Here is a 12,962-nt window from a genome sequence, read left to right as displayed (position 1 = left end):
TTCTCCAACAAAAGTAAAACATCAGAAAAACTTAATTCCTTAAAACAATTGTTTTTGGTGAGCTAACTTTGAACCTCTGCTTAATAGAAAAAAATTACTTTTAACCAGCTGCTAGATATTCATTCAGATATTGTCAACATTTTTTTCTTTTCAGTACCTAACACAGTTAGTGATGGGTTAAATAACCTTGAAAACTAAATAACAAAATATAAACTAGCTTTATTTAATTCTCCAAGCTCAGGTCACACACAAAAGCACTTAGGATCAAACATAAATGACATCACAAGGGAGTTAGTAGAAGCCAATACACACGTGCAGACCCACCTCTGACAATGTGAGTTCAAGACTGAACAATCAAAGTCCTCCAGAACATAGCTATACATTTGCCACGGTTTCACAGCACTGACCTTAAAATTATTTTGTGTATGTTCCTTTAACTCAATGTCAGTGCTGCTCTTGTGATATTCAAGAAAACTCAACAAAAGTAACTCAATACTAAGGAATAAGATTTTTGTCAGGTAGAGTTGAGTGAGCTCTGGAGGGCCACAAACCATTATCTCAGACTTTTTTGTCCCCCCCTCCCCACGCCATAAACCAATTTGTGCCCATATTCCCCCCACTGGGAAAGCATGTTACAGGATAGGAGGAAGAAAAAGGATCAAAACCTTTCGGTAAATATAAGGAACAGAAATTAAACTTATGATTTTAAACAGGATATAGTTTTACTTTATGCAGTAAGTACATCTTGTCATCTACGAAGGTTTTATTCATTTGTTTGCTTGCTTAAATCCAGTGGAAAACTTTCTTGAACGAGAAATCACATTCCTTGAAGATACTGCAAAAGTGAGGAGTTATTACTAAGCATCTATGCATCATCTCCAACAAAGAGAAAATGCAAGGGTTAAGAGCAAAAACCACCACTCCCTGGTGGTCCACTGGTTAATACTCCACCTCCGCTCCCAATTGGGGAACTAAGATCCCACATGCCACATAGCGAGACCAAATAAAAAAAGCAAAGAGGGATTTTGTTGGGTAGAAGTGAGGCGAGGGGAGAAAATAAGTAAGCTGGTTAATTTGCAGCCTTATTCTAATTTTAAATATAAAGAGAGCATAATATTTTGATCTAGTTATTGCTCCAAGATATTTTGATATTACAACTTAAAAGCTACTTGCTCCCATCTACTTGTTATTTAGTGAGCCAATTTGCTTTCACAACGTCTCCCACCTCCAAATTTATATCAGACAGATATCTAGTTTCTTAACTGCTAATTATAAAAGAATCCCATGATAAAATTTTCATTTCACATTTAACTGTCAAGTTTTTATTTCCCTGAGGAAAGAACATGACTGATCAACTGCCACAAAAGAAACTGAAGGAGACTTTTGAGAGTATATTCAGAGGTACTCAAATATAATTAAAAAGGAAAACTTCCCCACGCAAAGAAGGCATTTTTACTATTTCCCAACGTTGCACAGACATCTTCCTTTGCCATTACATTCTCATTCAAACAACTCTAGAACCAGATTATAAAAGTCTGCTATAACTACAAGTCAGATCAGGTTCCAACCAAAACTTAACAGTACCTAATAAAAACTCAATCAAGTAGCCCAAAACACAGAATTAGCTCTACACCAACACTAACAGAAATCTTAATACATACACAATAGAAACCAAACATACCTTGCAAAATAAAACATGGAAAAATACCCTCAACTCACATATCAGTGAACATTCACTTCTGTTAAACATTTAGTAACAAAATATATCCAGCAAGATCTGTCTTCATCACTCCCACATTAGAATCTATAGAATAACTCTGATAGCTCATATTCTGATCTAGTTTGCTCACCTAAAGGCCTAAGAATCCATATTTACCCATGACTATGAGTGTATTTATAAAATATATTTGTTTTGAATAAAAATGGAATTAAAATGAATAAGGTATATTATTTTTACATCTTTTCTTTCTGTAGCCTGGGGCAAAGCTTTTCAGGGGAAAAAAAAAAAAGGAAATCCTTTTACATGAACCCTGACACCTTGTATATCCTTAAGAAGAAAAGAAAACACAGTTGAAAACTGAATTTTTTTGAAGTTTGGGGACAGGGTAGATACAGGAAGATATATTGTCTTTCAAGTATAAAGTGTACAAGCTGCTAAACATAGTTTACTTCTTTACAGGATCATTTAAGATGAACATTCAATAATTATTAATATTTATTTGGGGGACAAGTAGAAAATGAAAGCAAAGTTTTATAAAGATTAATTCAAATGAACATATTTACAATGGAACTAGAACTCCTTGTCTCCCTAGCTAAATAAAAGTCGTCATCTACTGCACCAGTGTGTATTTTCAGGCAAATACAGAAGCAAAACTCATTAGCTCTTTAAAAAATACACACATTTAATGTTGGTCTGTTTTAATCTAAGTAAAGCAATTCCAAAAATACAAACTGAACATCAGAGCCATGTGAACCACCATGATAAAATAAAACAAACATTCACAATAATTACGTCTAAAGACAGTTCAGCTTAATAAATCATCTTCCAAGTATGCTAAAGAAAGAATTACTAAAAATACTGCTGGTGTTCAGTTAGAATTAAAGGACTTTGGGAAAAATGAAATAATATGATACACGTGGAGTGAATAAGGTTACACGGGATTTACATTTTCCATTACCCCTAGATATAAACAAACATTCAAAATCAACACAAACTCTGTGTGTTATTCAAAATATTGCAGCTGCAGGAAAGGCAACTTTAAATTAATAGCTAGGGGAAAATCAAGTTTTGGTGGAGGTAAACAGAAGTGACAGTTCTTAATTTGCACTTTTGTAAAGCTCATTTATACCTGGCCAACCAGGAACCAAATGCAGGACTACGAAGTTCTCTGCTTCTTTTGGCTATAATGTGACAAGAAAAGGTCATCTTTTGAAGATGTTTAAAGAAATAAAGCAACTTTCTTATAAACAGTCAAATAATCAATCAATGGAATAAATAAGTACTAACCCACATTTTAAACCGCTCTGTAATCACTACACTTTACATATTTTTCATTTTGGTGGCAAACTCTCCAAATTTTAGGCTAAAATCCACCAATCACTTTTAAGAGTAAAATGAATAGCCACCAAAATAAGAATATTCTTCTGTTTACTCTTTGGCTAAAAAAGAAAACAAACAAACAAAACAAAACAAAAAGAAACAGAAGACAGCTCTAACACTGGTGCTAAAAGAAACTTGTTTTTCTTTTTTTTTTTTAACACATGTAAAATAAAGTTATCAATTTAAATCTTGGTACGCTGTATAAAAACAAGAGGTAATGTTGTAATAAAACAGCAGTTGTCTCTGCAGGCAACACACTGTTTGTTAACCCTGTGCAATAAAATACTTTGTTCATACTACACTTACTCAACATGACTAACAGTTACTACAGACATTTCAGGAATCTTCACGGGACTCCTATAGACTTACTGTTAAAACTGAGAGACATTTACAATCATAATGTGCCATGAAAACTTGAAAATGTTACTTCTAGTAGGAGATAATATTCATACTATTTGAATTTGTTTTAGGTACTGAACAGCTGAGTTACAAGGACTGAAAGTGAAAAGCATTCGAAAAAGCCCATGAACACTGTTGTTCACACCCTTCTTCAGAACACACTAAACTTGTCTGACACATTTCTCTTCATACATAGCAAGCAACAGCACCCAATAAAAGCCTGAGAAGAAATGCTGCTGTGTAAATACTGCAACTATTCCTGAAAAAAGAATTATGGGATATATACTCCAAAGCTGCCCATTCCCATAATTTGTATTGCATAGGTCACATAATCAATCACACACATATATATACACACGTGTGTATATATATGCACATGCAAAGAATATATTAAGACGACAATGAAGTCTAGTCACAGAGCAATTTACAGGCTCAATATATTTTTTACACTTTGAAAGAAAATTTCAATATTTTACAGTCTTTTAGTAGGCATTATATACACTGCACTTTATGAATTCTAAAAGGTATTGAAATAAATTTTTTCCAACATTTTGGTAACAAAACAGACAATGTTTCTCCAAATACTTGTGCTATCTATCTACATGATAAGTTTGCTCTGATAACCACTAACCACAAAAACTGACTCAATGGAATAATTAGAAAAATTATCTAACACCATGCATCGGTTTGAATCATTTTTAATATCCTATCCTAGAAACATTCTACAAATCTTAAGATTTAAAAAATTAAGTCTCTGTTCTGATTTTTAAAAGATATCTTTTTATGACAATATCCATAACATTGACAAGTACATGTTAAGGCTAGTATTATCTCCTTAAGTGACTTTTTTTTTACCTTTTTTTTTTTTTTAAGAAAGATAGTAAAAGCCAGACTCCTTTAGGGCTTTGAACTGTACCTACAGAAAATGAGAGTGCAGTGAACATAATGTTCAGTCCTACAGTCAGGATGCAGTTGCTCCTTCCCATTCCACAAGATACTGCACCTTTCCATCAAGTGTCACCCGACGAGCCAATACTCGGTATTTTTCACCACATGCTATTCTACCTGCAGCACCAAAATAACTGGTAATGGAGTTTTTTAGATGATTGAGTTGTAACTCCTGATCTGCTAAGTTATTCAAAATCTCTGTGTTGAGTTCATCAAATTGGTAATCTTCTTTGCCTTCATCATCCTTTACAATTTCTGAGTTCTGAGTCTGGAGTGCTCTTCTTGGAAGACGACCCCTTCTCCTCCGTAAATGTGGTATTGCAGCAGGCCAAGATCTTCCTGTACGAGTTCTTTTTCTGGAGTCAGATAATCTATAGAACAAACAAGGCCATAATTGTCTACCCTTGCTGACATTAAAAATCAGCCAAATCAAAACAACAAATGCTATATAAAATGGATTATCACTCGCCTTCATTAAATTCAATCACCTTCTTGAGGCTGACCTTTGAAGAGCTTTTCTTCCTTAACTATGTACTATTAAGCTTAAAAGAATCAGAGGAAATTTTTGATTTATGAGGCCAAGGAGGCAAATTCTTACCAAGAGGATTTGTAAGTCAGGTCTTGTCAACGTTTTTATCATTAAAAAGAAGACAGTTCATTCATTCATTCATTCATTCATTCATTCAATGCAAGAAACATTTAATAAGCACCTACTACATACAAGACACCTTTCCATGTGCTTAAACAGATGGCAGAACTAGTATAAAGATTCTCTTCGTTACTAATTCTAGGCCTACTGTTAAGTAAGAAATAAGCCTAAACTAGATGTCAGGGTACCTTGGGTCTAGCTCAATATGATATTGGCCAAATTTAAATCTCTTATCCTCTGTGTTCTCTTAAGTGAAGGGGCTGAACTAGACAATCTTTGAGTTCAGAAATATAATGATTTTATAAAACAAAGTCAAAATATAGCATAACAGGGGCTTCCCTGGTGGCACAGTGGTTGAGGGTCCGCCTGCCGATGCAGGGGACGTGGGTTCGTGCCCGGTCTGGGGGGATCCCGCATGCTGCGGAGTGGCTGGGCCCATGAGCCACGGCCGCTGGGCCTGAGCATCCGGAGCCTGTGCTCTGTGGCGGGAGAGGCCACAGCGGTGAGAGGCCCACGTATCGCCAAAAAAAAATTAAAAAAAAAATAAATAAATAAAATATAGCGTAACAGCTAAATTCAAAGATTTTATAATCATACTGCCAAAGTTAAAATCCCAGCTCTGTATACTTGTTAATAAACATGCCATCTTGGGCTTGTTACAAAAACCTTCTAAGTCTCAGTTTTCTTATCTGCAAAATGGGAACAACTCAAAAGATTGTTTTAAGAATTAAATAAGATGATGTACCAAAAAAAAAAAACACCACCAAAATAAAGTATGAATGCTTGGCAAGAGGCAAAAAAAAAAAAAAAAAAAAAAAAAAACCCCCAAAATAAAGAATAAAGCCTGGCCAAGGGGAAAAAAAAAAAAAAAAAAAAAAAAAAAGCTCACATTATTATTATTCACAAGTCATTTAAAAATGAGTTACATTTTAAGCCTTTAAATACTTAGAATTTTATATGATTTACAAGAGCAGTTTTTGAATTGTGAACAAAAATTAAACAAGACTAAGTATAAAACCTAGAAGCTCATAGCTCTGGCCCCAAGTAAACTAAACTTTTCTTACATGATACATCAAACTTCTGGAAAATGTTGCCCTTCTGAAGAGTTAGGTTAAATAAAATATTAGAGGGGAAGTCTACTACTGATAAAAATCCTGAGTTTAAAATCCTTTTATTAATAAAAGGATCTGTGTTCCTGATTCCAACTTATTAAAAAAAATATCCACACTTGCATATTAGAAGCATAAAAAGGTCTCACAGAAAACAGCACACCTATAAACACCAGGATACCTCTTCTCTGTGTACATAGCAAAATTCCTGACAAATGTGAAAATTTTAATGTCTGTGCTCTGAAAAGCAAAAATATTCAGATGAATATCAACAACCTAAGGAATCAACATATAGATTGCTTCTCAAAAGCTGAAAGACAAACTTGTATCACTTTCAATTGCTAAAAATTTATTTAATCACCACTTTACAAAGAAAAAGTCTAGAGGAAAATTAGTCAAGGATAATAACATAAAATATCTACCCATAATGCCTGGAAATACTAGACGAGGTAGTTTCTTTTGCACTGGAAGCACCCGTGAAATCCACATCTGAGGTATTGGATGAATGTGCAGTTCCCTCAGTTCTCCTGAGACAAAAGAATTTAAATGGTATAACGACTATATTACATAACAGTAGAAATATTAATTTCCCCCCCAAAAGAAAATTCCTAAGGTAGGAGAAAATAACTTTCTATTTACCCTATAGAACAAGGCAAATCCAAAGTAGGATTCTCTGAAATTGATTCCTTATCCTGGAAAATAAAAAAACACACCTAAAGCATGGTTTCTAAAGTAAAGATATTAGTTTCTCAGTAATTTCAAGCAGACTTCCTCTCTGAGAACATATGCCAATATATCCTCTTACCAAAGGTGGCTCAGCAGTCTTCTGAATCATTTTTCTTGTATATGGGCCAGGTGGACGACCTACAGACTTTTTCTTTCCTTTTTTTTCTATGCCATTGCTTACTTCCCTGAAACATAAAACCATTTATGTATTTAACCTCTGCACAAAGAAAACAAAAAGACAATGGACAATATACACTATCATAGCTCTACTTATGTGATAATTAGATTATACTTATATTTTTACATTAATGGTAATATAAAAACAACAAAGTTAAATCTACAAGTTTAGTCAAGTTCATAGATAATACATTCTAATTTAAATACTTAAGAGATATTTATATACAAAAGGTTTAAGAAAAAAGTTCTCTAATACAATTCTGAAAAATACATACCACCTAAATTTTTTTTAAAAAAACATAAAACGAAACAAAAAAATACTACTATATTAGATGGAAGATTCAAAAACTCCTTAAAGTTCAATTATTTCATTTAGGTTGTTACTATGTAGGTACTTGGGGGATGTTTCAAGAATTTACTATACTAAAAGTGATTACAAAGTTAGTAGTTAACCTCATGGAGCTAGGAAGTATCTATGTTAAAACAGAGTAAGTATAAACAGGGACATCCTGTGGGTTCCTAAATGATGCTAATCAGAAAGAGAATGAAGCCCGGGGTGGGAGAATGTAAAGGAAGAAGGAATCCTTCATACTGGGCAGGGGAGTCATTCAAGGACAAAATTAGAAAGATCAGGAAAACCATTTTTGAGACACAAAGGCAAATATCAAGCAATAGGAAGGGGAAAAAAGCAATAGGTCAAGAACATCTCTAATTAATAGAAGGGAAGAATGGCAAATATCAATACACAGAACATCCATTTCATTTATGCAACAAACATCTCCATATAAAGGGGATACTAACAATTGGAATACAAAGCCATTCCCTGTGCTAAGGGTTCACAATATAATTTGAAGGTGACAAATGTGTATACAAGCAGGATAATAAAATGGTTTAAGTGCTATAAGAACATTATCCAGGAACATTCAACTTAAAAACAAGGTAAAGGAACAATATTATATAATAGGCTAGAAAGAGGTGACTGGAGAAAACTAGGAAAGACTATCCCTCCACACACCAAACTAAGGTTGGGGAAAATAAAGGTGGAAATACAAGGAAGGAGAAAGTAGAGAAGCATAACTAGAACTATAATCAAAAGTTTCAAGGATAAGATGGATGAGGTATACATTTTTTTGTTTTTGTTTTTTGGAAAGATGATCACCATTAACATTTATAAAGGACCCCTGGACTAAAGAAAGTACACTTTAGTCCAATTCATACATAGGTCCCAGAAGAAACTGAGAATACCTTTAGAGAAAGTTAAACCATTACCTGGTGGCATCAAAAGAAAACCTTATAGCTACCACAGACAAAGTGTCCTATCAACATCATGATAGGAATAAGAAAGATTGTGGAAATCTTTTTTCTAATTCATAATATAAGCAATTGTTAGCAAAAGATTAATGATAAAATTTGAAAGTGATAGGAATAAGTATTCTTTCCTTAAGAAAAAACAAACCCTTAAAGTAGTATCTACTTAATTACCAACTCAAATGGATATAAAGCACTGTCAACCCTCTGTAATTACATTTTCTTATTCTCCAAGATAATTATCTCATAGCTTGTATTTGCTCCTTAAATTTCCCTCTCAGCTATCTTTCCCTCATCATTTCACTGAGAAAACAGAAGTTACCAAGCAATAACTTTAGTCATCTTCCAAATGCTAAATCTAAAACAGAACCAGCATTTGTACCCACCTTTGCCTTTTACACCCCATTTCAACAGAGGGGTGTAAGTCCTCCTATCAAAGGCTACTCCCACATTTAGGCTCTAAATCCTGTCCCTTTTGGCTTCTCAAAGACTTTACAATATCTTCAGTTTCCTCCCCCTCTCCTACACCATTCTCTTCTCCACTGACACACAAAAACAAGTTACAATTATCTTCTATCTATTAAAAAAAAACATCAATTGATTCAGCTCCCATTCCCTTTACAGTACAGTAAAACTACTTCTGAGAGCTGATGATACATATCCTTTTCCACTTTCTTCCTTCTCTTTCAGAATTTTTAAAGATTATTTCCTTTCTTTCCCCTTTTCCTTTATTATCATCATCATCATCATTTTGAATCCACCCATGTCCCTTATTGTAGAAAAAGCCCAGTTTTGACACGTAAATTGGGCAGTGCTGGATTCAATCACACTGACCCACTCCCATCTGACTTCTACCTTTACCACTCAAGCAGAATTGTTTTTGTCAAGGTCACTAATAACAGAATGTTATCTAATCCAATGAACATTTTTCTCTCATCTTAACCTGCCTCTCTGCAACAACATTCAGTAGTTTAATACACCCACATCTTTCTTGAAATACTCTCCTTCACTTGGTTTTCATGACATCAAACTTTCCTGGTTTCCTCCTATTTCACTGATTGCTTTCTGCTAGTCTCCTTCATTTACTTCACTTCTTTCAAAACTCTAGATGATAGCAGGACATTATTCTGGGCCACATTCTCTTCTCTTCCCCTCCCTCTCTAGGTAATTTCATCCATTCTCATGGCTTTATAAATCAGCTTCAAAATTTATTATCATGTGTCCTGACCTCTCCTGAGCTCCTGATTTACACACCCAACTGCCTATATCTAACATCATCACCACTTAGATATTCCTCATAAGAATCTCAAACTCAATGAGTATGAAACAGAAGAATGCTTTATTCACCTTGCCAAAATCTCTTCTTCCAGATCTTGGTAAGTTACACCATCCACTAGTTGCTCAAGCCAGATATCTGGGCATTGTGTAACTTAATTTCTCCCTTCCTTTCAGAAATTTAATTTATTAGCAAAGCCAGCAAATTCTGCCTCCAGTGGAGATCTTGAATCTATTTTCTGTTTGACTGCTACCACCTACACCTACATAAGCAACCATTATTTATCTCTCACCTAGAAAAGTGAACGAGTCAATTTTTTCTTGCTTCTATTCTTACCTCTACTGATATCTGTTTTCCAAACAGCACCCAAAGAAGTATTTTTAAAGGATAATTCAATCTGCATACATCTTTAAATAGCTTCCCATTATTCTCAGAAAACAACCCAAACTCCTTATGAGACCTACAAAACTCTGTATGACCAAGCCCTACCCAACGTTTCTAGCACCTGATGCTATTCTCTAGCCCTCATTCACACCTCAGCAGCCTTCTGTGAGTTCCTAGAACATGCCTCACAGCTTCACACTTACTTTTGCTACCTGAAATATTCTTCCCTTTGTTCTTCACATTGTTAGGTCATTCTCATTCTTTAAGTTTCAGCTTAGATACTATCTTAAATAGGGCTTCCTTAAGCCTCCTTCTTAAAGTAGACCCCTACATCTCTATCCATCCCAGTACAGTCTAAATCTGTTTGCTATTTCCTAAATGGTATTAGCATGATCTGTAATTATTTTACTTGTTTATCACCTTTCTTCCCCACTATAATGTAAACCCCATCAGGGCAGAAAGAAAGTCTCATTTGTTATTATATCTCCAGCACTTAGACAGTAAGGTACTTGATAAATGGAATGAATGAACAAACGAATGAGAAATGAACAAACAAATGAACAGGCCAGTACTTAAGCTGTTTGCTAACAAAATCAATAGGGCCTATTCATGGAAAGCCTTAGATCTAAACATAAATAAATAAACATCTAGCATTAACTCTTTGTACCTTGTCCAAGCAAGAAATTATAAACAGGAAAACAAATCAGGGTCACTGCCACTTGTACTTTCAAATATACTAATGAGACTAAATAACACACATTTTTAGTTACAAATAAGCTAATGAGAAAAACTAAGCCACAGATCAACTTTTACCTTGAATCAGGTATAGGTTTGGATGCCTTTCTGCCTTTAATTTTAAATTCATGGGAAGTTCCTTCAGGTTCTTTCTCTGCTTTGAAAGCCACATTTGGTGGCACAGGAGGAACACGAATTCGCAACCCAAACAAATGCTTCTTCTTCTTTATTTCTTTCCCAGACATAAACCTAAATTTTTTTAAAAAATTAACTAAAAATTAAAAAACTGAACACATATACATGGCAGACCCTAAGTTATAACTTTCAGATATAAAGCCTTTACACATGAAATCCACCCAATACTAGAAAAACTGACTTTTTGCCCCTTGCTCTCTTTGATTCTTATCTGCTCCAGAGCCAGTCCATAGTAGGATATGATGGGGGAGTAGGGAGAGAGGAATAGTATCAGAAGGGAGAAGAACACATGTCCATTTTTCTTCTTAAAATGTGGCATCCAACTTTTTAAAGTTAGAACGAAGAATAGAGAGTGGTGTCTTTTTAGTTCCAATATGTTTCTCCATATTTTTAGTGTCATCTGTCAAAAACATCTCAAACAAGGTTTAGGAAAAGAATAATTCTATTTCAGAGTGGATCTGTGAGGAGAGAAACCCTGGCCAGAAAGGAATCGGTGAAAGCACTGGAAAAGAAAATAGGAGACCAATCCTAGAGGCCCAGAAAATAAAAGGAGTGTCTGGTATGTCAGATCTGGAATTGGAAATAACCTGGAGCAGAGAAGTGACATTTCAGTGTGGGCCTGAGTTTCTGAAAAATATGCTCCTTAATCCTTTCCCAAAGTGCTTAGGGTTCTTATTCTAAAACACCCTCTTAGCTCTACTAGAGCATGCCTGGCCATAAAAACCACTACCAAGTGCTTACATTGTTCTTCCACTTTTATATAGGTTTGAGAAAGGGGAGCTCCCATTTCTACCATAACAGGAACAAATGTATTTCAAGCACACTAAGTTGGATTACAGAATTCATTGTCCCATAAAGTATTTTTATGGCACTGTAACTGCTCGTGGCTTTTTGAGCTGGCCTAAAGATCTAGCCACTTGTAATTGTAATACTGTTTAATGAGGAAATGTTGCTAAGTTCAAAAAAAGCAACTTGCTGCAAACAAAAATGTTATAATTCAATAGTTGGTTGGAACCAGCATATACATTTAAAAAATTATTTCTATTGCATTTTGAAAATATTTTTAAGAGACGTAGATATGCTGGTGTAAAAAAAAAAGAAGGGAAAGATCTATACAAGAATGTATCAAACAATGTAACTTAATTATCAAAAACTTAAATCAAAAACTAATACTACTATTTATCAAAATACTACTAATTATCAAAAACTAATACTACTATTCTCTAAATGATGGCAATAACTAAATTTAAAACCACAGAAGACCTCAATCATTTAAAAACCCACATTCTCTATACTATATCCCCCTATTTTTTGCATATTCCTACCAGCTAGCAAGATTTTATTTTACTTTCAGTAGATTAAATTATAAAAACAAGTCATTATTGAGTATGCTTTTTCAACTGAACTGACCAAATTCCCCTGAGACACTGATAATGCCTCCCATCCACCATTCCCAGAGGACTGATCTTCCCTTCTCCAGCCTTTGAGAATCACTGCTTTACTCTGACTGAAAGAGAAGAGGACATTAAAAGGTTTAAAATGGTATGTACTAACTCTATAATCAATCCCACAATTCTTAATGCCATTATTCCTTATACTTACTAAATATCTCCCTCATAGGGATACATAAAATAAATCAACTTACATGGTCTTGTAATCATTTAATGCCTCCAGAACATGCTCATATCTTTCAGATTTTGGTGTGTCTGCCAGCTGTGAAGTATCAAGAAACAATTTAATGCACTATAATTTCATCAATTAGTAATACACAGGTGCCAGATAGAGGCAATGTGATACAGAAGAAAAGTGTACTGACTAGCAGTCAGATCTAAATTCTAATTCCAGGTCCTCACTGACAAGCTATGTGACCTAAGGCCATTTAACCTTTCAAAGCTGTTTTCTCACCTATAAAAAAGGGAGTATAAATCCTTCATTAGTTTCTTTACTAATACTTGT

The 12,962-nt window shown here is 34.4% G+C and overlaps 1 protein-coding gene across 3 annotated transcripts in view; it reads right to left on the bottom strand.

Moving 5' to 3' along the window:
* Nucleotides 1-2,382: 2,382 nt before the first annotated feature.
* The window catches only part of MTF2 (metal response element binding transcription factor 2), an 83,983-nt gene continuing 73,403 nt past the window's right edge, over nt 2,383-12,962 (bottom strand). For all 3 annotated transcript variants that reach the window (XM_024743570.1, XM_024743571.1, XM_024743569.1), the window contains 6 exons: nt 12,652-12,719; nt 10,890-11,060; nt 7,011-7,116; nt 6,845-6,897; nt 6,628-6,732; nt 2,383-4,818 (listed from right to left, as the gene is read on the bottom strand). In XM_024743570.1, the coding sequence (XP_024599338.1) occupies nt 4,461-4,818; nt 6,628-6,732; nt 6,845-6,897; nt 7,011-7,116; nt 10,890-11,060; nt 12,652-12,719 (861 nt within the window). In that variant the 3' untranslated portion in view covers nt 2,383-4,460. The remainder of the gene's footprint in view (nt 4,819-6,627; nt 6,733-6,844; nt 6,898-7,010; nt 7,117-10,889; nt 11,061-12,651; nt 12,720-12,962) is intronic.

This window comes from Neophocaena asiaeorientalis, unplaced genomic scaffold, assembly GCF_003031525.2.
Source record: "Neophocaena asiaeorientalis asiaeorientalis breed wild unplaced genomic scaffold, Neophocaena_asiaeorientalis_V1.1 scaffold317, whole genome shotgun sequence".
Classification (NCBI taxonomy): Eukaryota; Metazoa; Chordata; class Mammalia; order Artiodactyla; family Phocoenidae; genus Neophocaena; species Neophocaena asiaeorientalis.
Note: the sequence above shows the minus strand (reverse complement) of the source record. Positions and strands in the feature narration are given on the sequence as shown.